Source organism: Heloderma suspectum, chromosome 13, assembly GCF_057233095.1.
Source record: "Heloderma suspectum isolate Gila_16-S chromosome 13, 16-S_ref, whole genome shotgun sequence".
NCBI lineage: Eukaryota > Metazoa > Chordata > Lepidosauria > Squamata > Helodermatidae > Heloderma > Heloderma suspectum.
In genome coordinates, this window is record NC_139470.1 from 6,439,376 (window position 1) to 6,466,685 (window position 27,310).

General features: G+C 41.5%; 1 protein-coding gene across 10 annotated transcripts in view; it reads right to left on the reverse strand.

The window, feature by feature from the left end:
- Positions 1-262: 262 nt before the first annotated feature.
- Positions 263-27,310, reverse strand: part of MPHOSPH9 (M-phase phosphoprotein 9) — a 39,540-nt gene continuing 12,492 nt past the window's right edge. For 6 of the 10 annotated variants that reach the window (XM_084820045.1, XM_084820037.1, XM_084820041.1 and 3 more), the window contains 19 exons: positions 25,551-25,674; positions 24,685-24,775; positions 21,506-21,609; positions 19,004-19,126; positions 17,578-18,020; positions 15,259-15,414; positions 14,291-14,378; positions 13,188-13,403; positions 12,006-12,053; positions 10,179-10,243; positions 9,388-9,489; positions 7,625-7,765; positions 7,059-7,246; positions 6,383-6,547; positions 5,650-5,770; positions 4,899-5,002; positions 2,631-2,884; positions 1,590-1,658; positions 263-1,060 (listed from right to left, as the gene is read on the reverse strand). In XM_084820045.1, the coding sequence (XP_084676171.1) occupies positions 959-1,060; positions 1,590-1,658; positions 2,631-2,884; positions 4,899-5,002; positions 5,650-5,770; positions 6,383-6,547; positions 7,059-7,246; positions 7,625-7,765; positions 9,388-9,489; positions 10,179-10,243; positions 12,006-12,053; positions 13,188-13,403; positions 14,291-14,378; positions 15,259-15,414; positions 17,578-18,020; positions 19,004-19,126; positions 21,506-21,609; positions 24,685-24,775; positions 25,551-25,674 (2,704 nt within the window). In that variant the 3' untranslated portion in view covers positions 263-958. Of the gene's footprint in view, positions 1,061-1,589; positions 1,659-2,630; positions 2,885-3,542; positions 5,003-5,649; positions 5,771-6,382; positions 6,548-7,058; positions 7,247-7,624; positions 7,766-9,387; positions 9,490-10,178; positions 10,244-12,005; positions 12,054-13,187; positions 13,404-14,290; positions 14,379-15,258; positions 15,415-17,577; positions 18,021-19,003; positions 19,127-21,505; positions 21,610-24,684; positions 24,776-25,550; positions 25,675-27,310 lie in introns of those variants that run through there. The other 4 variants (XM_084820042.1, XM_084820043.1, XM_084820044.1 and 1 more) reach the window with 4 other exon arrangements.

Genomic DNA, 27,310 nt, shown 5'->3' on the forward strand with positions numbered 1-27,310 from the left:
GAGGATAGAGCCATATGGTAGATATCAAGACCAAAGAGCACCAGAGGTCTTTTTTATTGGTTCTGTTTGCAACACATTTCCCATAACTGCCCATGAGCAAGGAGATGCATACAGAACTTCCCTTTCGGTGGGTGGCTACAAAAAAATTGGCCATGCAGAGGTCATCATGATTTGTGGGCCACATGATGTAACCAGAAAGAGAAGTTCCGCCCCAGCCCAACAATGCTCACAATGAAATTCAAAAATGACCTCAGCTACTTCATTTTAGACAATTAAGTTTTAATATTTCAGCAACAAACATGCAAAATAAAAACTATTTTTAAAAAAGAGAAACTTTTTTTGGTCTCTCTTAATTCCTTGGTATGCATTTATACAGCTATTTAAATAAACTTCCCCAGCCTGGACTTGCGCATTTTTGAAAGCACTGTGCTACAACTGAACAAAAGGAGATTATGAAACAAGATGCAGTCTCTGAACTACAAGCTGTGTAGCATTTGCTGAAAGCTCACTTCACAAGAAGAAGCTATGTGTCATGTTTAGCATATATAAAAATTCAATACTTCATAACTTACTTTACAAGACAGGCTACCAGCTCTATAAAAATGGTGAGCACAGTGCACCACAAAATCAATGTCAACATGATAAACCTTTGCAAACAAGCTGCCTCTTGGTTTCTCTGTTCTTATAAAGAATTCACATCCACGGTTTCAAAAAAATTATTAACACGTCTTCAAAAGTAGCAAAATACAGAATTGATAGACTCCTTGAGGTGTAACAAAAATAGTTCTTTTAAAATATATGTGGCTCAATACAAAATACTGTTGTGTGTAAAGGGCAACATGATTGCAAAACTGCTGCAGAGGGCTTACAAAAAATACAAAACCATTTGCATTTTCAGAGTGCATAATTATTATACTTTTAGTGCAAACAAAAGGCTATCTGAATTTAAAGAGACATCTCAAATATTAGCAGAGGTACGTAAAATGTGGAATCTCTTCAGAATCATGCGGATGGAGCCCAATTCTCTATTAATCCTTTCCAAGCGATCTTCCAAGGCTTCCTGTGAGGAATTTTCAAAAACATACAGTCAAGATCAGTAAAGGGCAAAGCACAACCCTTCTGAAATGTAGACTATACCCAGTCTTTGATCAGGTTTCTCAGGCAATAGCAGCTTTCCATTTGCATAAATAAATACAGCTGTTTAATGTGAACAGCACCCACTTGGAAATATTGTTGCATATTGATACATTTAGGGGAATGTGAAAATTCCTCCTAACCTCAAATGTCTCTTCAACTAGTTTAAGATTCTAACTGACAAATACTTTCTACAAAGCCTAAAAGCTGTGCCTCAAGAAACACTGCATTTGAGGCAATTTTAAGGTGTTTGCATCTGTGCTGGTTCACTCATACATGCAGGTCCACCTTTAAATGTTGAAACTGCCAAATGAGGAGCATACATGTACGAATCAGGCTTAGAAGAGAGGGAGGACAGTCTGCGGTAGAACTGTCCCTTCTATCATTTTAGGTTCAGCTGCAAGACTGAATCACACACACTCCCAGGGATATCAACATGAAATGAGAATGTAAACCTGATTTAGTCTTGCCTGCAGAGTCATTCTTCCTCCAGCACATGGTATTCGGCTCAACTGGGCCTCGATCTAGTAGTACAAAACAAATACCAATTTGCAATTACAAAAGCTTCAACAGTCAGAATAAAACTACCTTGCATTTTATCTGTTAAGAAAGCCAAGAACCATTTTCAAACACAACAGATCCTAGGACTGTACCCATCCTGGGATCTGCCTGCACCCAAGATCCTTTTCTAAATTTCCTAGTTGAAGTTTTATTATCCAAAGATAGTTTTGAAGTAGGTATAATAAATGGGGCCTGCAACAAAGAGGAGTGCTCCTGTTCAGGGTTCCAGCTAGCCGTTCCCTACAAGGTGGGCATGTTCACTCCTTCCACACCCATTTTTTCTTCCGGGCTGTTTCTCTACATTTCATAGCTACTGAACATGCTCACTCTTCACGGGGCCGTTTTGAGGGTGATGGTGCCCCCTTAGGTTTTGTGTTGAAGATTTTTTTGGTACTCTGCAAACCTTGGGGTTCCCTGCGCATGCTCACTTTTTCCTCAGTATCCCCATTTTGTCTACAATCCCGACAACATTAATCAGCCGAGCACACTATCAGAAGAAACTATGGACGGAAGGATGAGGGGAGAGAAGCGGAAAGAGCCTTGGGCGCAATAAGATCGAGGCGATGCCATGCCGAATATATGGAGCTGCCCAAACTGGTAATTTGAGAAGCAGTGGAGGGTGCCCTCATACTTCATGCCCGGCTTGAGGCAAGTTAATTCCAGTGTGGATGCACCTGAGACCTGGTTTAAAGCACGTGCGACCAGGTTTCACATACTTGCTACCTGCCCCTGAAAAAGCATGTCCGCAGCAGGCACACAGAGTTTGCTCAATGGGATCCAAGACAATCCTGCAAGGGTGGGATTTCTGATGACCCACACACAACACTGGATATTAATATAGAACCTTCAATACAGGTACTGTGAAGGGTAAGTGTTCTTCCAAAACACAGTTTTAAAACAAACATAAGAAGAGAGATAAAGCGCTTGGCCTCCACCTGTTGCTTTTCATGTGTGAGCTCATCAAACAGTCTCTCCGTTTCAGCCAGTGTCTTAATCCTTGAAACACATTTGAAATCTGCCTCATAAGATGCTGGTGCTGCTGATGACAGGCATGGCTCGCTTGCACGTGCAGAGCTCTCCTCTTCCCAACCTGTCCCCCTCGTGCCTTTCTTTGCTCCTGCATGCAAGGGATCTGTGCAAGACGGAGGCTTTGCACAGCTGTCTTTGCCTGGGCTGGCGTACTGCAGCTCTGCCCCCCCCCCAAAACAAGAGAAAGAGAAATTTGATTAAAAGCTCTCTATGGGACAATGAGTCATACAAAAAATACTTTGGGCTGTATCCAACGGGCCCTTCTGCCAGCAGAACACTGCTAGTACACTGCTAGTGAATTGAATTACCCATCCCCCCTGCAACCCCCCCCAAATCTGCTCTTCAGGGTGGGGATCTTCCAGAGCAGCTTGGGGAAGGGGCTGCAGGGGAAGGGAAACTCCCATTGCACGAGAGGATGTCTACTTGCCTAATGTTGGGTTTTAGCTCACTGGACAAGAATGAACAACTGAAACACTAGTTTTGTAACTCCAGAAAAGCCTTCAAAAGACTGTCCTCTACCAGTATGAATTTAGTGGTCTCCAGAGCACATTGCAATGACATTTTTGGAATGTATAATATTTGCAAGATATCAAACCATCAGCAATTTTTTAAAAACTGATTTTTTTGAATGCACAATTCCAAAGGACCTCTTAGATAAACTTCACTACTTGGATTTCTATCTTATTCTGCCCCACAGACCTGAGGCAAGTGATAGTACATCTAAACTGAGTAACCAACCTCTAAAAGAAAAAAAAGGAATGGTACCATCAATGTGAAAAGTTAATCATGACTGAGGCCGCAATCCTATACACACTTACCATTTAATTAAATGGGTTTACTTCTGAGTAGACCTGTATAGTATAGGATTGCACTTTAAACGAAGTTCCACTCATTGCAATGGGATTAAGTGCAACTAACTTACTTTGGATCCAACACTATACATTTAATTCTGAAAAAATTAACACATGACTGATGGAATTTATGTAAATTCAAAAGCCTTCATTATTCTTTTACCAATAAAAAAGTAGTTTATACCATAAAAGAACATCCATCATTACACAAGGTGGTCAAAAATGAACAAATTTAAACAAGTCCCCACTCTGTCCCAATCCACTCATTAATGTAAATGCCTCAGGATATTAGTTTTGATTTATTTTAATCTCAAGAAAGCTTTAACATTAGAATTCTGCTACATACAAATAGTGTATTTATAATACTATAATGCACAGCAACAAAGGATTTGTACAGCTTAAAATAGCATCCTGTCTGCTAATCCCAAAATTCTCTGGGTTTAGACTATTTTGGGTACAAAACAGTCTAAATCCAGAGAATTTTGGCATTCGCAGCAGCCAGTCTTAGGGTACAATGCAACACACATGGAAAAGCAGTGCCAAGCCCATGAGCCTGGGGCACATTGAATTAATCAAATCACACTTTCTCCAAGCAGCACCTGGCACTGGACCTGGGGTCATCCCATTTTGTCCTCAGAACAACTATGTGAGGCAGGTAAGGCCAACGCCACCCAGCAAGCTTCATTATTATCATCTACAGAGTGCCATTTATGTCCATGGCACATTGCAAAGAGATGTGACCAGCCCCCCGTCCTCCAAGGGCCTTTCAATTGTACATTCTTCAGCTTAGTTACAACAGGATATTGGGTCTAGGAGGTTCTAAAGGCTTCCCGGAAAAGCTGAGTTTGAGGAAGCATTTGATGGAAGTAAGGGAGGTGGTCACATGACAGAGTTCTAGTTTGTCATAACTTAGCAGGACTTTGAATCCAGACAGAGGTTCCTACCGACTAGTGCAAGCATTGCCCAGCTACGCAATGGAGCTGTGCCACAGGCTCCAGTGCTGGATTGGAGCGACTGTAGTTAGAAACAGACCTTCCTTGTGTTTAATTATAATTCTCTGCAGCGCATCAAAAGTTAACAGTTGAAGTACCCAGCCATTTCCGTACTTCTATAGCATCTGCCAGTTGCAGGAGCAAAGAATTTGGATGTGAGGGGTAAACTATAAAGATTTTGGAAAGAATGAAGAACACTGGGTGGCTTTTGTGAGCTTCGCACAACACACATCTCATCCTCATAGACACAAGGGGCTTCTACCTGGTGGATTGACAGAAATTTATTTTATGGAACCAAACAAATAAACACAACGAAGCCTGAAAAAATTACCTCCTGTATCACCTACTGAGTGAAACTGAAGCCTTTTCCGTGGGTTGCTGTATTGTGCTGCAGGCAGGGGAGCAGTTTCCAGATCATCAAGAAGAATATCAAATCTAGCATTTTAAGGAAAAGAGATACAGAATCTCTTGCAAAGAGATTTTTCTTCCCCCATCACTGAATACTGTTGAAATTTACCCTTTGTCATCACAGGAAATGGCGAAATGGAAAGACCCAAAAGGCCGTTTCCTGTCAGACTAAAGAAAGCAACAACTAAATTTGAACTCGACAAAGACAACAAAGGTCTGCTTGTGCAAAACCTTACTCCAATGGTGAATACCGATTTGCTCGGATCCAGCAAGTGCAAGCTCCATGCAGGTCAGCTGTATATGCTGCATGAAAAAGATTGCTGAGCAGGGGACAAAGACTGCACAGAGACCATGCAAGAGGAGTGGCTACAGGCGTGCTCCTCGGGCAGAGGAAGGTCTCCTCGTCTAGCTTGCTCCTCCCACTCCCTCTCAACAGGAAGCACGATGCAGAACAGCCTGGGACTCTCCATCCTCCATTATCACCTGACACCGCCCCCAACATGGCAGCCAGTTCACTGTCTGTCCACAAATGCAGGGGTGAATAAGGAGCTTTCTGCTGCTCCTGGGGTTGCCTGGGTCACATTTTGCTTTGACCCCATTATCCGCTGCAGCTCTCAGCTCCATTCCTATCAGCATCTTCCTGCCCCCTGCCTTAAACAAGTACTGACAGTCACCTCGTCATCACGTTCTCGTTCTTTCTGAGCAAGTGGCTGAATCCCGGAGAGAGGTTCTCTTTCGGAGAGCGTTTGGGGCTGTATGTCACAGCAACCGGAGCCAGCATTATCTCTCTCGTTGCTGCCAAGAGAAAGAGCTCATTAGGGCATCCAAGCAGGTGCCGGAAGCTGTGCAGCATGTCAGCCACGCAGACCTTTGCAGCAGAAGTAGCGCTGTTCAAGGACTTCCCAACAGCATCTTCTGCTTCGATGGCAAGCATGCAGTAGGGATTAGCAACTGGAAGCCCTGAGAGCCATCCACACACGCAGCCCCTCAGACTACAGTGATGGCATGGTGGCTTCGGAAGTGGACAGGCTGGCAGTCCACTCTGAAGGCAACCTCCCCCCACTTCCACTACCCTAAATGTGGCCCTGCAGTAAAGCTAGTTGGGTTGTATGGGGGCAGTCATTAGTATCAAACTGCCTTCCCGCTCTGTTACTATTACTGATTTATTAACCCCACCTTTCCTCATAAGTTCAAGGCAGCTAACAAATCCAAATCCAATAAAAGGTTAACAATTACAACAATTTAAAAAGGCAAGGCAGCAGAACAAGATACCACCCGCAGTAGTATGGGCAACATAAAAACAGGAACCATGCCAGACTATGAACAACTTTAAACACTGTTATCCATAAAACAGTTCCCACCTATAATGTAACTAGGAACTAGGCAACCTGTAACTGTAATTCTCACTTGGGGAATTTGACTTTCTGTTTGAAGGCGGGAGAGATGAGGACCTCTGGCCACTTGGAGAGCTGTATCGTTTGTGTCTGAGCTGGTCTCTGCCTTTTTCTGGGGACCGAGTGGTGCTGAGAGCAGTTTCGTCAAATCCAACCGTTGGACGCCGAGTGCTTGCCTCTGAAATAAGCAACAGCGCAAGAAGGTGGATTTATGATTTATTTGTGGGATTTATATCCTGCTTCCCCCCTTCCCACAAAGCAGTTTAAGAAAATATAAAAACAAGATAACAGATAAAACAAACCCTTAAAAAATACATCCAAGTAAAACAAGTGGAGGCTGAAATTCTGGGAAGAACCAGAACATATTTATGGGAAATGTACAAGAATTAGTACTGGGGCAGTGAAAAAATCAAATGAAATACAATGAACCAAGAAAACTGGATATACCTCAGATGACTGCACCTGATCAATGGGCATTGTTAAAACATTAGAGAATCTTATATAACTTTTCATTAAGTCTTTTGCAGGGAATGAGTGTCTTGAAGATGGAACAGCAGCCCTTCCAGGACTATGCTTGTGCATTACACAGAGGCTCATCATCTAAACCTGAGCCAGTCTTATTCTAATCCACTGGAGGAAATAATTATCAGCAAAACCCAGGGAACCCAAGAAAACTCAAAGCGGCTTACTTGTAGGAGTTGCCACCTCCGCCTCCTCTTTTTCTGTCGGAGTGCTCCAGTTTTTCAGTGCCTTCCTTTCTTCAAGTTCTCTGAAGGCTTTTATGATGGGTGTTTCTGGGACTTTGCTTTCCTTTTTTGCAGTTTCATTTGTTAATGACAGATCTGAAGAGGAATCCTTTTCTGGAGGCGATTGGTGCCTAGAAACGTAGGATGGGATTTATATGCATATTCAGCATTTGCTAGAATCATGCTGATGAAAAGGTCAGCAGAGTTGCACTAAAGGAAGAATGGATTCCACAGCACCATTTTACATGTGTATTGGGTTTAGATCCAGACTGAGTTAGCGGGACTTAGTTCTCATTTGTCATCAACGGGACTGGAGTTCAACTAGCTTACTGTGGATCCTTTTCTCTGATATGAAACTCAACAGTGGTGGATTAGGACTAATGTGGATTTTGCTCCCCACAATGCACTCAAGCCACTGATGCTGACAATGGAAGAACTGTCCCTGTGCTCATAATTACTCTCCTTTGGGAAGAGCCTCTTTGGCAGGCGAGCATTCAACATCACCTTACCTGCAAGTAGCATATGTTTCCTCAATCCTGTTATCTTTGGGACTCTCTTGGGCTTCCAAAGGCTGGCCTGTGAAGATGGAATACTCGGATCCTGGTATCAACCATTTCCTTCTGCTCACATCACAGCTTGCTAATTTGCTGCTAGGACAGAAATGTAAGGATTAATGAAACACTCACTCCTTTGTTTCTGGGATGTATTTTACTAGCCAAAATAAATAAAAATACAAAAACTCCCACACACCATTGCCAATGTAGAGTTATGGAAAACAGAATGTTTAGAAAACTATTTTGTAAAGTATAAAAGAATTAAAAGTTCTGCACAAAAATGTCAACATTTTAAAAAGAAAGCAGTTATGCTCTCTACATTACTAATGTGGTAGGTTTGCTTGACTTCAGGGGCCAATCGTTTTTCAAGATTCCCAACCCATGTTACAAAAAGCATGGGGTTGAATCCAGAATCTGCCTCTTCCGTGAGAGGAAGGGCTCTATCCGCAGAAGGCCCCGCCACCCAATTTTTGGGGATTCCACATACATACACACACACACACACACACACACACACACACCCCACAGCTCACCCCATTCAAAAGGGTCTTCTGACTATCTGTGTAACATTTCCAGGGGGGTGGAAGACCTGCTCTAGGAAGAAGGATGCAGGGGAAGTCTACTTCCACCAGAGCAACTGATCCAGCTTAAATCTGGATCCAACCCCCTGGTAGAACTACAACAAAGTGAAGCTTTCAAAAGAACCTGCCAAGGGCCCCCATCATGACCGGCACCTCAGAAATTCATTACTGTTGACAATTCTTTCCTCCTTATCTCATTTGCATTCCTACATATTTGTAGTTCTAAAAACTTGAGGAACAGGTGGGGCAACTCATATTTTAGACACAAATATTTTCAAAGCATAAACAGAGCATTCACTGTAGATTTTCAAGGAACAGATTCATGGATAAAACTAAAATTTTCCACACCTTTAAGATTAGATTCACACAGACTTCTAAAAAAACAAACAAAACCAGTCTCCCTTTCTGCTGTAAAGGCATGTGCCTCATAATGTTTGTGGTCCTTTTGTTTTCCCAGAGGTTTCAGACAACCTCATTTTACTGTTATAACTGGCCCTCCACATAGCAACTCCATGAAAGGCCGTTGCGAAGTATATTTGAGGTCTCTCTAAAGTAGTCTTAAGATGCAGAAGCCAACTGCTGCTCAATAACTTTCAAAATCCCCATGGACAATTTACTTACAAATAGACATTCCCAGAGTACCTGCACTTTATTAAATGCAATAAAGTTCATTGCCAGGGATGATGCTGGAATAATTCATTTGTGGGGAGCAAAGAGACCATTATTGAGAGAGCAAGGATTTTTGTTATATAGCTTATTTGCTATAATCCATGAAGATATCTATTTTGGGGATGAGTGCTGTGGAGTAGCAGAAGGGATAGTGTGAAATACTTCTGGAGAGGTACTTCATCCCTGACTGAAGCAGAACATGTTTGTATGCCTGTTGAGAGACCCATAGATGTTTGTAGTACTGCTTATCAGTATTTTACATAAACCAAGAACATCACTAATGTCAATCTACTTTATCCAGAAATCCTTTTATTTATTCCTTAGTATATGTCTGCTTTACAACAATTATTCTGCATCTTGCTATACTTGACTAGTAGATATTCTTTCATTTTTTCCTAAAACCACAGTAGCTTCATGAGACAGGAATCCTTCACTTTCTCAGCAAGGTCTTATTTATTATTCACTTACTTGACATAAGATGTTCTGAAGTGACTGTCTGCAAGATGACGAAATTTGAGCAAGTTTTCATGCTCTAACTGCTTGATCTGAGCTTCAAGTTTTGAGACTGTTCTAAAGCAGAAGGCAAAGACATCATTTTACAAGGCTATTTAAAAAAAGACATAACGTAAGTTTGATTCAACAACTCTGCCAGTCAGTGCCAACAATGCAGAACTGTCCACGCAGTGGGAGGCACCTGCTACTGTTCTGCCTCACACAATATAATTCACTTTCCCTGCCTGCACTAGGAATCCCAGAGCTGTGAAATCTTTGCCCAAGTCTCAGAGTGGGCTTTCATAGATCGGGGGGGGGGGGGGAGCACAAATTGATGTATATGATTTGAGCAACAAACCTTTCCTGACTTAACTTGGAGTAACATCCCATTGAACTTTGTAGGACTTACTTTTGAGCAGACCTGCATAGGATTGTTCTGTTGAACACTTTTGCCTCTCCCTAGTAACTTAACTACTATATTCTGAATACATTGTGAGCCACCTCAAGAACTTCCCTTAATAGGCAGGGTATAAATGCTCCAAATAAATACGATTTATGTTTTCTGTTCTATACCACACAACATGAAATCAGGCTTGTAAATAGCCATGCCTGCTTGGTCATCCCTGACCCTTGGCCATGCTGGCTGGGCTGATGGGAGTTTAAATCCAACAACATCTGGAGGACCACAGGGATACCACCCATTTTTCAGCAATGCTATCTAAAGCTAAAATATATTTTTCTCACTTCAGATGAAATGGCACATTTACCTTTTCAAATCAGAAATCTGAGTGTGTGCATCCAACAGTTTGTTCTCAGTTATATTTAAAGTATCCTGGGGGGAAGAAAAAAGCACATACATTAAGTGTAAAGTAAACACAGAATTCATCTCTTTGCTAATCTTGAAAGATAGCAACATATATCTTCCATTTCTCTAGGCATTAATCGCATCAGACCTTTAGTTTCCTCTGGAGAAAGCTCAGGGTATAAGTTTTGCTTCATCATCACTGACTAATAATTAATCTCCATATGGAACCTGTCAGGATAGCTCCACCCTGGCTGGTAACCATGTGCGTGCCTGCGTGTGTGTTTGTGCGCGCACGTGTAGCTTTGTTCACTTGCTCAAGCAATCCATCTCTCTCAAAGATTCCCTGCTTTTAGGCATCTTTGGCAGAGACACACCTAGCTGGACCTTGCTCTCTTGCTTGAGATATACTACAAGCTTATAGAACCATAGAATGGTAGGGTTGGAAGGGGCCTACAAGGCTATCGAGTCCAACCCCCTGCTCAGTGAAGGAATCCAAGTCAGAGCATCCCTGACAGATGGCTGTCCAGCTTCATCTTGAATGCCTCCAGTGTGGGAGAGCCCACCACCTCCCTAGGGAATTGCTTCTTTGCAATTGATCAACTACATGGAGCGTGAACATCCTCCAACATCACTACATCTGACCCACTACCAACAGCAGCCATGTGGCTGTATAGAAATATTGCCCAATTTAATTTTAAACCATCCAAGTTTGGATTTTTTATCTTTATTTTTTTGTTTTAAAAATAGCTTATGTTCAATGAGCCCTATATTAAGCCTGTCAAAGATGTTGGTACTGATTAAAAGGATACATAATGGTTCTGATCAACCTGATCAAAAACATATTAGAAAAGCTAAAAGAGTTCAGAATGTCACCAATTTACATTCTTCCTGTACCATGGGTGCTTTGGGCCAGTCACTGATTCTCAGCCTCACCTACCTCACAGGGTTGTTGTAAGGATAAAATGGAGGAGGAGGGCCATGTATGCCACCTTGGCTTCTTTGCAAGAGGAAAAAAGGCGGGATATAAATGTAAAAATAATAATAATCTGCATGATATGGGTAAATGTGTAAGAGGTTTAACAGGTGACAAATTCTATTTATGGGACTGGATTAGTGAGCACTGGGTAGCCATCACTCCTAATCCAAAGTTTCCCTTAACGTGTCAAGCTGTATTAATGGGTGAATGCACATCTGTAGCATATCCCTTATGAGTTGAACTGAACAATCCTAGGGGCCCTGGAAAATCATCGCAGGGTCCATAGCATAAGGCAAATCCCTCCTGCCAAGGCTGTAGGCACTGCTATGACCTTGAGAGGGGGAATCAGAGATTGGATCCTCCCCCCGCCTGCACCTTCCAGCCACTGTAGAAAGCACCGCAGCATCTGCTCTTCTGGGGTCACAACAGTGACACTGGAAGACCTCCGAGAGAGGGGAAAGGGGGTGGGATGTGGGGGGGAAGAATCAGAATCCACAGGATCCTAAAGCTTCTCTGTCTCCTGTTCCACAACAACATAGGTCAGCTAGACGAGCAAAGGGGATCATCTAGCTGAAAACTGTAAAGAAAAGGAGGAATGGGAGGTGTTGGCGCCTCTGTCCTCCTCCTACCAGCAGGGCATAGGCTAGACAGAAGCCTCTAATCTTGGAGTCCTCTGCCTCTTGAGAGCAATCCCTTAGCATTGCACTCTAAAGCTCCATCACTCCAAAACCTATTCAGCTTTTGGTCCTCCCCATGTAAACACACTCAGTTCTATATGAGGAGATTTTAGCACACAGCTAATTTGCTTCTCACCTTCACTCTCTCATGTTCTTTCCCAAGGGACTCATATTCTCCTAAAAGCTACAAAGAAATAAATCATTTTGTCATCCATTTGTTTTTTTTAATCACTGAAGTAAAAATGCAGTAAGCTAAAATTTAGCTTAATATTCCTCCAGCCAGGCAAAAGGGGAAACATTTAATCAAGTTTTGTTCCCCTTTGATTATTAGAAGAGGCCACCAAACTAAAGAGGAACAAAACGACACTCATGCTACAGCACAATTAAATACGTAAACAATTATCCCTCAAAAGAACAGTTTAAGTATTAGCTTGAATTCCAACAATTATTATGTTTCCTCCCCTCAATTATATGTTATATTTTCACATTAGAAAGTTATAGTAAAAAGGCAGTTCATGTTTTGGGTGGACAAAACCAAAGAGTCTGAGCTAAATCCCTGCTCTCCTATCATTAACAGCCAATATTCAAACAGGCAAGGATGTCACTTCTGTGACGGGACATGAATATAAATTATCTGCTCCCCTTTAACATTAGATAAAATTCTTCAAGGCTACAGATTTTAACAACTGCAGACACAGGCCAAGAACCTATTATGCTTTACTCAATAGCAATCTTAAACATGTCCATCTAAATAGAATTTAACTCAATTTTGTATATGATGAATTTTAGTTGATCTAAAAAAAATAACCCAATGAGAAACTTAGAATTAGTTTACAAATACCAGAACACAGAGCATGAGCTAAGACACACATCTATTTTACTGCAGGAGGCAGAAAAGAAACCTGCGTAGGCTTAAAGATCTGTCTCCCCAGCTGTTGAAAAGCAAAGCCTAACCACCTGGAGTTAAACAGAATAGAATATTTATTTTCTATAATCCCTTTAGATGTGAACAGTTTGTTTTTTAAAACACAGCCTACCACAAGGTACTTTTGTTTCAGGAGAGACAACTTTGTACTTTTATTAAAGACATTTCCACTGAGGATTTGCCAAACTACAAACAGCGGTGAAAAAGGTTCCTATTACAAGATTTTGGAAAGATCACCGCAACCAAGAACTTTGTTATACAGCAGCTGGGTTACAGTGATACTCTGGTCCATTTGGCATCACAAATTGAGTGCTTGAACATATTCAAAACTTCTACAGTCCCAGATAAGCATTTAGCCCAAGTGTAAGCGTTACCTTGTATTTTCCAACTTACATTTTGAAACATTTTATTTTCTTCCTTTAATCTGGCATCCTTATTATCCGAGAGCTTGTAGGCTTTTTCAAAGGCTTCTTCTAGATCTTTGAGCCTCCTCTTTAGACGGCTAATGGTGTTATCTTTCTCTTTGCTGCTTGAGCGCATTTCTTCAAGACGTTCCTGCAAGGCCTTGGTTGTATTGCTGATAGCACTAAAGCGCTCCCTCCAGTCTGCCTAAAACACAAACAGGCCAAGAGAGTCCTACAAGCCTGTACTTAACGGATACTTACTTTGAAAACATAAGAACCAAACATAACATTCTGCAGCACAAGAATGAAGACAATCCAGTTGCCAAAACAATTCCCCATTTTTATTCTTGTTAGAAGTATCCAAAACAAGTTATTGATAAAATACACGGGGCCTGATCCAGCTGAGTGTGGCCACAGCACCAGCAGAGGGCTCTTGCAAGACTCAACAGACTGTTTTGCTTGTTCCTCCCACAGGCAGCTCCACAGAGAATGCGAGGCCTGTATCCAACGCCATACCCCCATCTGGCCCACCCTCGGTGTGCCCTCTCAGCTCTGTTGGGATGAGCTGCCATTTGGCTCCTCCACTCCCAGAATGGCTGCATCAATGACCATTCCACCTGGTCATTATAGCTCTCCACCCCACACCACTTTCCTTTTGTATCATGCTTTTTAGGTTGTAAGCCTAAGGGAAGGGCCTCTTCCATGTTTTAATCTTTATATAGCTTCTAGAAAAATTTAGGTGCTCTATAAATAAAGCTACTTCAGCTTATAGCCTTAATTACTGTATTAATGCTGATTTTTCCTCCCTGGATGAATTATATTTTATTGCTTGTATTGCAAGCAAGAGCTTTTCTGGTGAAAGGCAAGATATTAAAGGGAAAAAAGAAACCCAAACCCAACAACTGCGGTTCTAGTGGGGAACCAGCACCAATGCAAGGACAGTCTGTTGATTTGTGCCAGATCACAACTCGGGGCCTGAGCATAACAAACAATTCAAGAGACTGACAGATCAGACTTGTGCCTCCCACTGGATAAACTTTTTATGGAATGGAAATCCTCCAAACTTTTTATGGACCCATAACATCCACTTACCACTTCCATTTCTAGAGTGTTCTTTCTATTTTCAAGGCCTCGCATGCGATTATTAGCATCGTTCAGTGCTGCTTCTAACTGGTCACATCTAAAAATTAAAAAGACAGCCATTTTTTTAAAAAGCATTAACAGTTAAAAAAAAGATTTTTGAATGTTTTCTTAAGAATTCATTGAGTTGCCTAACTGTGGACTCTGAGATAGCGGCCAAAACTGCACTAGAAAGCTATTTGAACCCAGATATTGTAAAACTAGGTTCCAATGCTGCATTAGTCTTGTTCCCAAATGAAGTGAGGTAGCATGTATGGTCAATCACAGGACAAACATGGAAGTCCCCGCATCAAGAAAAATCCATGGGGGTGTTCGCATGACATGACACCCCACCACGGGTTATTTAATCCATGGTGAGTCTATGGCTCGTGCGGGGCAAGTGCAGCCACCAATTTGAACACACAACCCCTGCTTGAGGGTTGTCATGTCGTGTGAACCCAGCAAGGGTAGATTATGTGAGGGTTAAACAACCCTCATATAACATGTGGTCTGTTTTAGAGTTATGTGTGGGTTGTTTAACCCTTGCATAACCCATGCTCACCAGGGTCACACGACACAACAACCCCTGAGCAAGGGTTGCATATGCAATCTGGTGCCCGCAAGTACCACAGCTCATCATGGGTTAAATAACGCAGGACAAGCCATGACATGTTGCATCTTATTTTGTAAGATGAAAATGCATGCTAGAGCAACTCTGCATTTGAAGAATAGCAGCATTTCTTTTTTGTATAAAACTCATCCCTAATTAACTGGCATCTGTTTCCAAAACTGTCCACTATATTTTCATGCAGCCAACATGTACCCTGCATCTTCAAAACTGAAGCAAATAAATACAGGAAGAGTTGTTTCAGGATAGTAATCTTTAAAAAAGAATCATGAAGAAAAATATGCACATCATTTGAAAGCACCTCAGCTATTACCTGTCAGCAAGGTTTTGATTGATTTTCTTCAAGTCTTCCGAAGGAGATTTATGGCTTGCCTCCAGCTGCTGTTTTAAGCTTTGAATTTCTGAATCATAATAAGCTCGTAGATCAGCAATATGCCGGGCATGTTTCTCCCTCAAATTCTGCCTAATTCTGTTTTTAAAAATAAAAACATATCATAGCATATTTGCATCTTACTGGACAGCAGTGTCTTTGAAACAGAAAATGAACATACTGACACGTGCAGCTTTGCATTGGTGGTAAACACATCTATTGAATTTTGCCTACCGAGTGATTTTCTGCAACGACACACAAGATCCAAAGAAGTGCATAAAACATCCTGAATGCACAAGGGAACTTGGGAGTGGGGCATTTCTTGAACAGTAAGGTCCCCTTGCTGCATGGCCTCTTTTGAAACTAAGAGGAGTTTCAAAAGCAGTTTGATTCAGCACAGGATACAGGGAGGTTTGCTGTTCGAAGTCAACAAGTCAAAATCCCATCCAAGCTGATGGGTGTGCCAACGTAGCCCCTTGAATTAGGTACCATGGCAGGGATGCAGTACTACTGACTTTATCTACTGACAAGGTAAAGCTCAAGCAGTTGTCGTATTTATGCCACTTTTGATGTTATGGTTTTATGTCTTATTTTGAATTTAAATTGTTTTAACAGGGAACCTTATGTTATGAGGCAGCATACAAATGTCATAAATAAATAAATCCTTCAATTTCTATTAACTGAACCCCAGTTTCTCAGTATTTTCACATGAAAATGTATATTCTCAATTCATGTGTTTTCCTCCTTCCTTCCCCTACACAATACTATGCAAAACAAGATACTAACAGCACATAGTAGATATAAGAGGGATCTAATGTAAGTTTTCTGAATAAAGTCACAAACTTTGTACTGACAGAGACTGAAAGTCTCAACAGAAAGAGCAGTTTTCTCCTCCAAGCAGCAGAAAATTAAACAAAAGGTCCTTTGTTCAATATATTCTGTCACCGAAAGGTGCTTCAGCTAGGCTTCCCTTGCTGCAAATGCTTGGAGGATCAAGGACAAACTACACGCTAAAATAAAAAGCTAAACACAAATTTGGATGGTTGCTATTTGAGAACAAATGTGAATCTGGAAACCCATTGGGTAACGGTACCTTACAGAGATGCAGTTTATGGGGCGGGGGAGATGGCCAGTTAGAAAAAGGTCAGTGAAGAAACCCCCTTTGCTGCTCAAAATTGAAGTCTTCCAAGGTTACTTTTCATTATGAACACACTGGGCTTCTGTTACAACCATATAGTTGTGTTTAATGTGTGGTTTGCTCCTTGGGGCAGTACTTATGCTCTCTACTTGTCAGATGATCAGAACAGAGAAATGAAAGGCTACAGCTCATTTTGAGGGCCAAAACAGACGTACTGGCAACTGCCTTGTTTGTTTAAACCTAGGCCTGTACAATCATGTCTAAAGCAGGTAGGTGAGTGAACAGAAGGTTGGTGTTAACCCACTCACCCCTAGTTTATCTCCCCTGTTGATTTCCAATACTTGCCATAGGGAAGGCTCAGTTCCCATCACCCTGGTGCTCCCTTTATTCTAAAACAGAAAAGAAAATGAGGCCCCTGCTCCAGACGTGATTGAGGCAGACCTGGGTTTAATCAGGCAGGTTTACCACAAGTTATGCTACCCTCTGTTTTGCAAAAGGGATCCAAAGTCTTTTGAATAAATGGAGAGAAAAAAAAACTTACCAGCTCACCAAAAATGATTACCAACCACTTGCCCACATGTACCATTTATAGCAGGGGTAGGGAACCCAATCTGGCCCTGCTGGGGTGGGGGTAGGGACAACCATACCCCATGCCCCTAGCCCTACCTCTTTCCTCCAACCACCAATCATTTGGTGATTTCTTGACTTTTGTGCAGTTTTCCCCCTTCTAAATGGTTGAAATGACTCTCCTAAGGCTGAGTTACTGGCAATTAGAGCTTTAGGGTGCAATCCTATGCATGTTTAGACAGAAAAAAGTCCAACAACTCCCAGCATTCCCCAGTGGTCTGGACTGTGCCCTAAGGCATAAGCTTGGTCAGTAAGTATCAGAACTGTGCTATGCAACAACAGACTTTAGCTAAATTTCCCAGATTGGTCATCTGGAGGCTATTCTTATTCATCACAGGTGACCAGTAAGTGGCTATTTTTTAAGCCTGTAATGGTGCTTAATGTCTTTATATGACTTAACAAAAGCCTTCAGGAAAGGAGAGTATGCAGAAGTTTCAAGCTACTGAATACTGCAATTCTTATTTGAAAGGCAACGTTCTTACTCCTAGCAGCCTTACTTAGAGAACACCACAGGATCTTCCACACACGTAATTGAAATATTACATTCTGGCAAACTATGATCAGCAGATGGAAAATGGGACTGGGCAACTGAAGATGGAGTGAGTGTTAAGTTGTCTTCATCCTCTATGTTTAAGATCTCATTGCTTGGATAAGAAGAACTGCAGGCATTGGTTTCACACTGGAATGTGCACGTATTCCAGGGGTCAGTGTCCAAAGCTGCTGTACCGGAAGTGTATTTTGGTGACCCTGCAGACTGAGGTGACGTTACTGTGCTCATATGGGAAAACGAATCCGTGTCCGAATGAATAAAAAAAGGAGGATCTGCCATAGAGTCTGGAGAAAAAGAAACCCTCTCAGGGGTCCCACAGAAGCTGTGTGAAGGAAGTCCTGGGTTCTGCTGGCCTGGTTTCATATGCAGTGTTGGATCAAGGGTCAGGATCTGAAAAATAAACATCACAGTAACTAGTACTGAAAATCAATATCCAGCTCTCTATAGAAGGATCTTCATTTTGGTACAAGAACAGCCCATGTGGAAATTATTCGATGGTAAATTGCAGCTGCAATTTGATAATGGGGTGGGGGTAGGGTTTGAAGAGTTATCTAGCAGATGAACCTCCATTTCCAAAGCCCCGCCAGCTCGCTCCAACTAGAACAGGAGGGGGTGCGGCTTTGTTCTTCTCCACCGCCCCTCTCCCCATGGCATTGTTTTTTTCCCATTGGGAGGAAAAAACACTACAACAGACTCAGGCTGGCATCATTCACAGGCCTAATCCAGAGACCTGTCAAGGAGAAAGGGGACTTTGGATCTGCCCTCACCCTAAACTGCCCCCATCCCCTCAGCTGGCCTCACTTAAGTTTGTGAGCTGTTTTTAAATTTCTGAGCTTCCACTTGAATAGGAAGAAGCCATTTGTTTTTGTCAAATAAAAGCCTTGTTTGGTTGAAGTGCTGATGGTGACATTCTAGAGATATGTGAAATAAATAGCATTTATCTTGTGTTCCTGATTTTATCAGAGAAAGGGAGAACAGAGGACAATCAGATGACTATCAGGGTGACTAGCGCAGCATATATTTTGTTCCTTGCAAAGATCTACCTCTTGGGCTTGTGACAAGGGAGAACTTAACTGTGTTTGGAATCTGGAATAGGATGGCCAATCTCAAGTGGTGAAGTGGTTAGAGCATTGGGCTGGGACTTGGGAGACCCAAGTTCTAGTCCCCACTCGACCATGAAGCTCACTGGCTGACTCTGGGCCAGTCACTGACTCTCATCCTAACCCACTTCACAAGGTTGTTGTGAAGACAAAATGGAGAGGAGGACAACCATGTAAGCTGCCTTGAGTTGCTTTCAAGAGGAAAAAAGGCAGGATGCAAATTTAATAAAAATACAATTAAATAAAATATCAAGCTGAAATGCAAACCATTACCTCAGGGGGATGAGTTGATTGCAATGGGGAAAGGTCCCAGTCTATAAGTTGCTTACTTTCCCTTTGTTTCTTATGATAAATATCCTTTAAGGACGATGGCTTCAACTCATCACCAGAAGACAGCTAAAAATAAAGCAATTAAGACAGCTGGTATTTTAAGCAAAACATCTATTATGTTTAATGCAAAGATGCCAAGGCAAACCTACATTTGCCTCAGAGGGGAAAAGGGTGAATACTGTGGTGTTAATCCATGTGGGGTCGAAGTTATGTGTAGGGGGAAGGAGTTCACTATTCACTCTAACATGATACATGCTGAGTTGACTCCTGACACTGTTGGGAAATGAGAAAGTCTGTACAGACAGTAGCTTTCTGAAGCCATAGCCAAAAATGTGGGGGAGGGGTGCTCTGAAGGCCTCCTCAGAAATATTCTGGGCACCTTCCCTAGAACCTTGAGCTTTACTTAAAGACAGAGTAAGCCTGTAGCCCATTTCATTTATGGAGCTGTAAGGGAAAGTGTGCTGACAGAGTTCTCCTGCAATGCTCAGCAAGAAGTAAATCTGCTCCCGTCTTAGTGTTCTAACCAGGAAGTGCAACTACAATTGACAAGACTGGATCACCTTAAATTTTGCCCAATAAAATTATTATCAGATGCATCTGAAGAAGTGAACAGTGTCCATGAATGCTTGTGCCAGAACAAATTTGAAAGTCTTTAAGGTGCCACAAGACTCTTGTTTTATTTGCTGCAATAGACCAACACAGCTACCCCTCCAGAAAACATTTATTGAGCAACCTATATTTAGGTTTCTTTTGTTTTGTTCTGAGTTATGATGTGTCTCTAGAGTAATTCCACATCTCTCTACAAAATTTCTAGCATGGAAGAATGCATCCCCATCAGAGCACTTGTACGTATCAAGAATCCCTGGATTAGACTAGGCCCATTCTATCCACTTTTCAATAAAAACAGTTCTCTCTCCATCTTTCAGAAATTATTCTAACTCAGGGCAAAGAACAGCTTTCAACTGATGCTCCCAGCAGATTCTGTTCAAAAAGAAAGCGGTGCTCAATGACACAAGTACTTGTGTGGCTTCTTCTTGAAAGCAAAGGATGATATATGCAGGAGAGGCAAAAATAACTGACAGCCAAACTAGATGAGACACCATTCACACAATTAGCAATGGCATGAATGGCTTCAAAATACTGGGCGCAGGGGCCCAATATGGATTGTGACCCAAGAAGTAGGCTTTGCCCCCTGCTATGGTCCTGATACAAACCAGGCACCTATGCACCTACATTTTAAAATCCATTTACATAGTTGCTAATTGTCTGAATGGCATCCCATATGGTTTGGCCCTGAATACCAGGAGATACTTGAATTGTCCACGGGCGCGCGCATGTGTGTATACACAGACACATATATTCCATGTCGAAAAGCATCTCTCTATATATGACTGGCAGGATTAAAATGACAGAAGTGCAACGCTCCAAATGAAAATGGGAGTTCCAAATACAAATGCAAAAAAAAAAAAAAATTAAAAAGAGCACCCAACTAATAATTGCCTCATTTGCCTTTTCAGGCGCTGAAGTTTATCTAAGGTCAGATAGAGAAATATTGTAAATCACAGGGGAAAGGGCTTCAGATAATTTTATTTGTAAAAAGAGGCTCTCTGTTTTACTGTCTGTTGAAGCCAGAATGGAATTATTTGAAGGTATCTTCTCCCCTGTTTTCTCCCTCTTTATGTTGCTGTGGGTTCCATGGAAGAAAGATGGGGCATAAATGTAAATAAATAAAGGTAAATAATAAATGATCATTTGTATTTATTAGAATCTAGCAATTGTTGATATTAACAAGTAGTAATTCAAAATTACTACTTGTTAATATCAAAATGATATTGATTCAAAATGCACAAAAACTGCTCCTGTGCTAAGTGTTAGGAACAGACAAGATTCACCTGGTGAATCCAACAGTAACAGTAGGCAATCCATGGGCATTTGCTTACTCATATTTATCCTGCCTTTTGGCTTGTGGGGGAAAAAGGCCTTAAAGCAGACACCTCATATGGAAAACAATTCTTAAAAAAACACACATTGTTCACAGATCATTCAACAACCATCCATCTGCAACCACTTGAATAACTGTCTACCCTTTCAAATGCCCTACAAATGTACATGCTGTCAAGCATATCTACAATATCAAATATTGAAATAGGAGAAAAGGGAACAGGGAGGAAAAGAGTGTTTCAGGGAAGAGGCCCCATCTCCGAGCCCCCCAAAATCAGGGGTGGGCAATTTGTGGTCCCTCACCATTCATTATACTGGCTGATACTGATAAGAGTGATAGGCCAAAACATCCAGAGGGCCACAAGTTGCCCATCCCTGCCCTAAATGAACTGGCTAATGGGCACAAAAAGCACATCTACTGATCCAAATGGCAGCAGTGGCAAAACAGAAAAAGCAGATTATACCATCCAGCAAAATATCGATGCAAACAAAGACAAAAGATACCTGCTCCGAAGACACCTTTGTTGGGAAGATGCTAAATTCATTTCCAAAGTTCTCAGGCAAACTGTGGTACATCTCTTTCTCATCTAGTTTCCAGTATGTCAGTCCTAAAGAGTAAAAATATAATAAAAGTTGATTTCTCCACAGAAGTGACTTGTGAAGCCTAACATTACTTCTTTGGATTTTCACATTATGGCTGCAGATTCAGTCTTATGAAATACTCATGTTGGAAATATTATGCTTCAGAGCTTTAGCAGTAATAGGGTTTGACATGAAATAATGCTAAAGATAGCATATTAATATTGCAGGGAACTCTGGGGGAACTAGTGTCAAGAATGTAATCAGAATATTTGTGCTTAGCAATATTTCAACATGATCAGCATCTGAATCCGTCTTCCAATTTAAACAAGTATGCTAGTTCACTGAATCTGATTAACAAACAGACCTTTTCATACTTCGCTACTCTAGCTGTTGTAAATATGAGCGAAAAGTCAAAGGGGCTTGTGGTGAAAGAGGGAAATATATTCTACAAATAAAAGTTTTAAAACCAAATGGCACCTCTCATATTTCCCACCCTACCACCCATTCTAACCACTCATGCAGATTGTGCCTGGGGCAAAATAAAATGATTTACCAGTCTTGGTATCTAATTTTTTTTAGATTTTCAGATAGTCTGATCCTAAAGTCTTCATGCAAGTAGCGACATATACGAAATCATTTACTAAGAAGTAGTACGCAGTGGCCACGGTCAAACATCTCACTCAACCAAAGTTTAGAGTGACAGGAACAAGTCAGAGCAAACTTCAGGCTTGCACTTTCCCCTCTGCCCTCCTCTGCGTGGCTGGGAGGAAGAGTTCAGCAGCTTTTACTTCTGCTAAACTGCAGTTTGTCATGTCGTCTGAACCAACAAACGGTGGCTAATTTTATGGAATGCCATCCCACTTGGTATGCAGGAGGCACCAACTGTAGCATATTTTAGGCGCCAGTTAGACCTACCTTTTCACCCAAGCCTCCCCTGACTGACTGTGCTGCCCAGTTGGCTGATGGCTAGTTTTCTGGTTTAATGATTCAATGGACGATGTTTATTTTTTATTTTAAATGTTTCTAACTGAAATGTTTTGTATTTTCTGTTCTTAAATAAATAGAACATAAAAACCTGTGGATGTTTTGTGTTTTAAAATGTTATGTTGTAAACTGCTTCGAGATGTCTTTTTGGATATAGTTGAGCAGACTATATAAATCAATTAAATAAATAACAACTATGCTTTGTTTGAAAGAAGCCAATATGATACCATGGCTGGCTGGGACTTATTCCAGCTCATTTACATCACGCTCAGTGGTTCAGTGTGACTTCCCAATGCAGGCACTGACTTACTTCTGAGTAAACATGCATAGGATTGTGCTATAAGCTAAAAAAACAAAACAAAGCTGTGTTCACCAGCAGCTAGCCCACATAAAGGGCTGGTTCGCATGATCAAAACAGGCCACAGTGGCTTGTTGTGAGCTATGGGGTGTGTTGCCACATGCTGGCATGATTTGCATAAACACTGTTCAACCGTGGTTTATCATGTCATCCAAATCCAGGCAGTGTGGCTTGTTGTAGGGTTATTTGAGGGTTTTTTAACCCTCCAACAAACCATGCCACCCAGATTCAGACAACACGATAAGCTATGGCCGGGTGGTGATTATGCACCATGGTGGCTTGTTTTGATAGTTTCAACCAGGTCAAGAAGTCTAATGATACATTCATAAAGATGCTCAGGTTTCGGGAAGTTTCTGGACAGAGCTTTAGTTGGCAATGGAATATACAGTTTATATATATTTAAAATATTTTATAAAAAGCAAACAATGAAACTAAATCAAGTAAACTATGAAGCGGGAAGCTTGAAACTCAATTATCTGTTTTGAAACTGTATCCAATCTGCCACTGGAGATTTGACATAAATGTGACACCAGCAATCAATTGTCAGTCACAAGGCAGTCTAGATACTGCGGCACTATTCACTGGACTTCTTGGGAGGCTCCTTTGTTTTCCTCAGGTTCTACTGAGACTTGCAAGGAAATCAGACACCTTGATTTCAAAACTAAAGTGAAAATGCATGTCTTACATTTCAGTACATTTTACTTATTAAAAAATGCTAAAACGTTAAGTGCAATCCAGAGAAGTGTGCCTGGGTCTGCAATCCTATGAACACTCACGTGTAGGGGACCACAAATACAGCTACCAGAGAAGGGCATAAATTTAATTCTAGCGATCAGCAAGGAAAGCCTCCAAGGTACTCCATGCACAGGAATAACACGTTTTTAAAAAACAAGCTGCTGGTAGCACCGGGAAGCAGAACATGCCTCTTTCAAAATGGTGCCAGGATGCATTTTGTGCATTGGTGCCATGGGATGGAAGACAGGGCTTGTCACACTCTCACACGCATATACACACACACATACACACAGCCTACCATTCCTCCCATGTAAAATCCTTACTGGGCAAGCAGGTACAAAAGGAATATATTTCTTTTCCACCTGGAAGCGGGGAGCAAGAAAGCTGAGCCTTGCCGACTACTGAATTGATATAAATTTATGGAACACGGGTTCAGTTAGGAGCAAGGCCAATTAAACTCAGAAATACTTATTTCCTAATAAGCATGCATAGGTGTCCTAAGATTATGAGGCTGGGTGCTTGATGTCAAATACCTGGGATTGAAATTCCTTGCTAAAATGCAAGTATCTACTTATGAGATTGCTAATCCCTCTTAAAAGGTGTTCTTTTGAGTTCTATTGAAATTGAATAGGTTAGCTCAATCCTATGCATATTTACTCAGAGGTAATAAATTCTACTGAGTTCAATGGCACTTACATTCAAATAAGTGCACACAGGATTCTGCTGTTAAGCATTTAAGTTCTGCTGAACTCAATGGGATTTAGACCACAACTCAGAAATAAGCCCCACCAAGTTCAGTGGGGCTTACTCTTGGGTAAGGAGGTATAAAATTGCAGCCTTAAGTGTGCTTGCTTTTTTTCCTGGATTGTTCCCTTGATCTTACACTTTGCAGCTACTGCAAAGACAGGACTGAAAACAAGGAGAAACACACACAATGTTAATCATGCCAAACTTTTACATTTGGCTGCAATTTTGCAATATACTAACAAAAACAAAAAAGTAAAGTATTAGCAATTAACTATACCTGAAGTATCAGACACTAAAGAATTCTGGCTTCCATTTGGCTGATTGAGGTAAAAAGTATAAGATGGCGAAACAGCAGCAGTAGGATTAGTCTATAATTCCATAGAAGGGGGAGAAAACCCAATAATTTATAGACCAATTGATAAATTTAAAAGTTACAAAATGTATAGAACACAGACAGAATAAGTGCGCAGTAACCACAAAAGCAATATTGAAAAAAGTTTTACAAGCAAGTCTCTATAGCCATTTAACCAAAGTTAACACTGGAATCCATTAACCGGCCGCACAATCCTATACATGTCTACTCAGAGATAAGTCCCATTGAATTAAATGGTGCTAATCTCTGGGTAAGTGTGCATAGGATTGCAGCCTGAGGCTGTACTGTGTAGGCCACATACAGAAGTGCTTGATCAGTCCCTGACCAGGCGAAGAACACATCAGCCAGGATGTGAAGAGCCACGCAAATAGTTCTGTACACTCAAGAGGTGTTAAGGCTTGAGGCTCTTGAACAGCAACCCTGCAGCCAAGTGACAAACCGCCTTTGAGAAGGAAGGGGATTTCAAAACCTGTTTGTAATAAGGAAGGGGTGAGAGAAGGAGTTTCTCTGCTATTCAAAAGGGGGGAAGCTGAAGAAATGGCTGGGCACGCGCACAGCTGCATAGCCATACCTAAACAGGGCTCTTTGGATCCCAGAGAGATGTGCAATCTATGTATAATTACTCAGAAGTAAACCCCTTTGAGTTCAATGGGGTTTACTCCCTAGTAAATGTGCATGGGATTGCAGCCCAGATGAAGTAGTCTTGAATGAGAACAATTACAGAAGTTTATTTTGAAGAATGGGGTTAGGAGGAATGGCGCTCCACTTACGTTCTCCAGCATTAATGTCTGCGCTTGCTCTTTTCCTTGCACAGAATGCACATCGCCTTCTTCCACATTTGTTCTTTTCTCTTGGTTTTGTCTCAGCTTTTGAGCCCATGATGTTAAAGATTTACTGCAGGAAGGGAAAAGAAAACAAAGAGAGAGAGAGAGAGATTTTTGTTACAGCACTGAAAGTTACATTTATTTAAAGATCGTATCTTGCTGTGCCCTCATAGGTACTATATAGACTGAATTGTCTTTGGCCTGATGTGTTGTTGGAGGGTGGGGGAGGAAACTGGGATGCCAAATTGATTTTCCATGCTGTGGCTTTCAGCAAAGGAGATAGGCTCCCTTGAGCCTAATACAGGACATCCTGTAATTTGTTTAAAATAAAATATGTACCAAAAGTAGAGAAGATGCTACTCACTATTTGTTCTTCAGAAACTCCTATATCAGGGCAATTTAAAAAACAACAACTATCAACATGCTGATATTTTGTAAAGTTCTATAAATATTTGTGAGAGAGATTCAATAATACAATAGTCCAGAATACTAGTGACTAGTTTCACATTCCCCAAGGACGACTCTCGATGTTTATTTCTTGAACAGCAGCCTCCCTTACCACATAGCAAATCCCTTTTAAAATGAAGGAAGTTTTAATAAGCAACTTGCGATATGTCTGGGGGGAGAGTGTCTGCTGATCAAGAGGTGGTGGGGTGGGAATCAGAAATCCCACCAGATGCACCCAAACCTCTAGGCACAGTTCATTAGGAGCATGGGCTAAAGACTATTGTGAGGCCACAGTACAGACCATCTGCAGTCTACCTGATCATGACCTAAAAATGGAAAGCAGCGGGTTACACTGATGACCAGCTTACACCAATCCATGTTGGTTTGGGAGCAACACCACCTCCAGATTATGCAAGGGAGTACAAAACTATAATTAGTGGAACCCTCAACACTAGAGTATACCCGATAGCAAGGAAAGTGAAAACCTAGCAAACGGATGGTTGAGAGCGAACACAAAAATGCATGCTGTTACTCTAGTATCAGTACTCGAGTATTACTAATACTTTCATTATCCAGCCCTGCTGGATAAGACCAGAAAGTCCATCTAGCCTTTGGGAAGGGAGAAAAAGACCACAATTGAGCTAGTGACCCTCACCACATACTAGGACAGCGAATTCCTTACATTAATTCTGCACTTTGTGAAGGACTTTTTTCAGCTGTCCTAAATCAACTGCCAATCAATCAATTTCACTGGATAACCCAAGTTCTAGTACTGAAAGAGAGGGAAGGGGAGCAGGGGGAATCCTCCTATCCGCTTTCTCCACACCATGCATTCATTTATGCCTTTGGGTTCCTTTTAAACATATTTAGGTTCTGCAATTGATCTTCCCTCTGTATTTGGACTTTCAGCCATCAGTAGGCTGTCAAGTGCATTCTATCCAGGGGAATGCGCAAGTTCTCGGAGGACCCAGGGGCGAGGCTGCCACCTTCAGCAGTTCACTCATCTGCACCAGCAGAGCTTAGAATGCAATGGGCATCTATGCAAATTGCAGAGCTTTCCCCATTGCTACAGAAAAAGGGAGTGGAGTAATGACAGTATTGCTCAGCTTAGCAATTTCTCTCTTTCACACATACACATGAGTTAATGAACAATCACATATTCCCATCACTTGGAAATAAATTTATTTCTTGGAAATAAATGTGCATATACAATTCATTTCCTTGAAAAACTGCTACTGTAAAACTGAAATTGTGTCCAT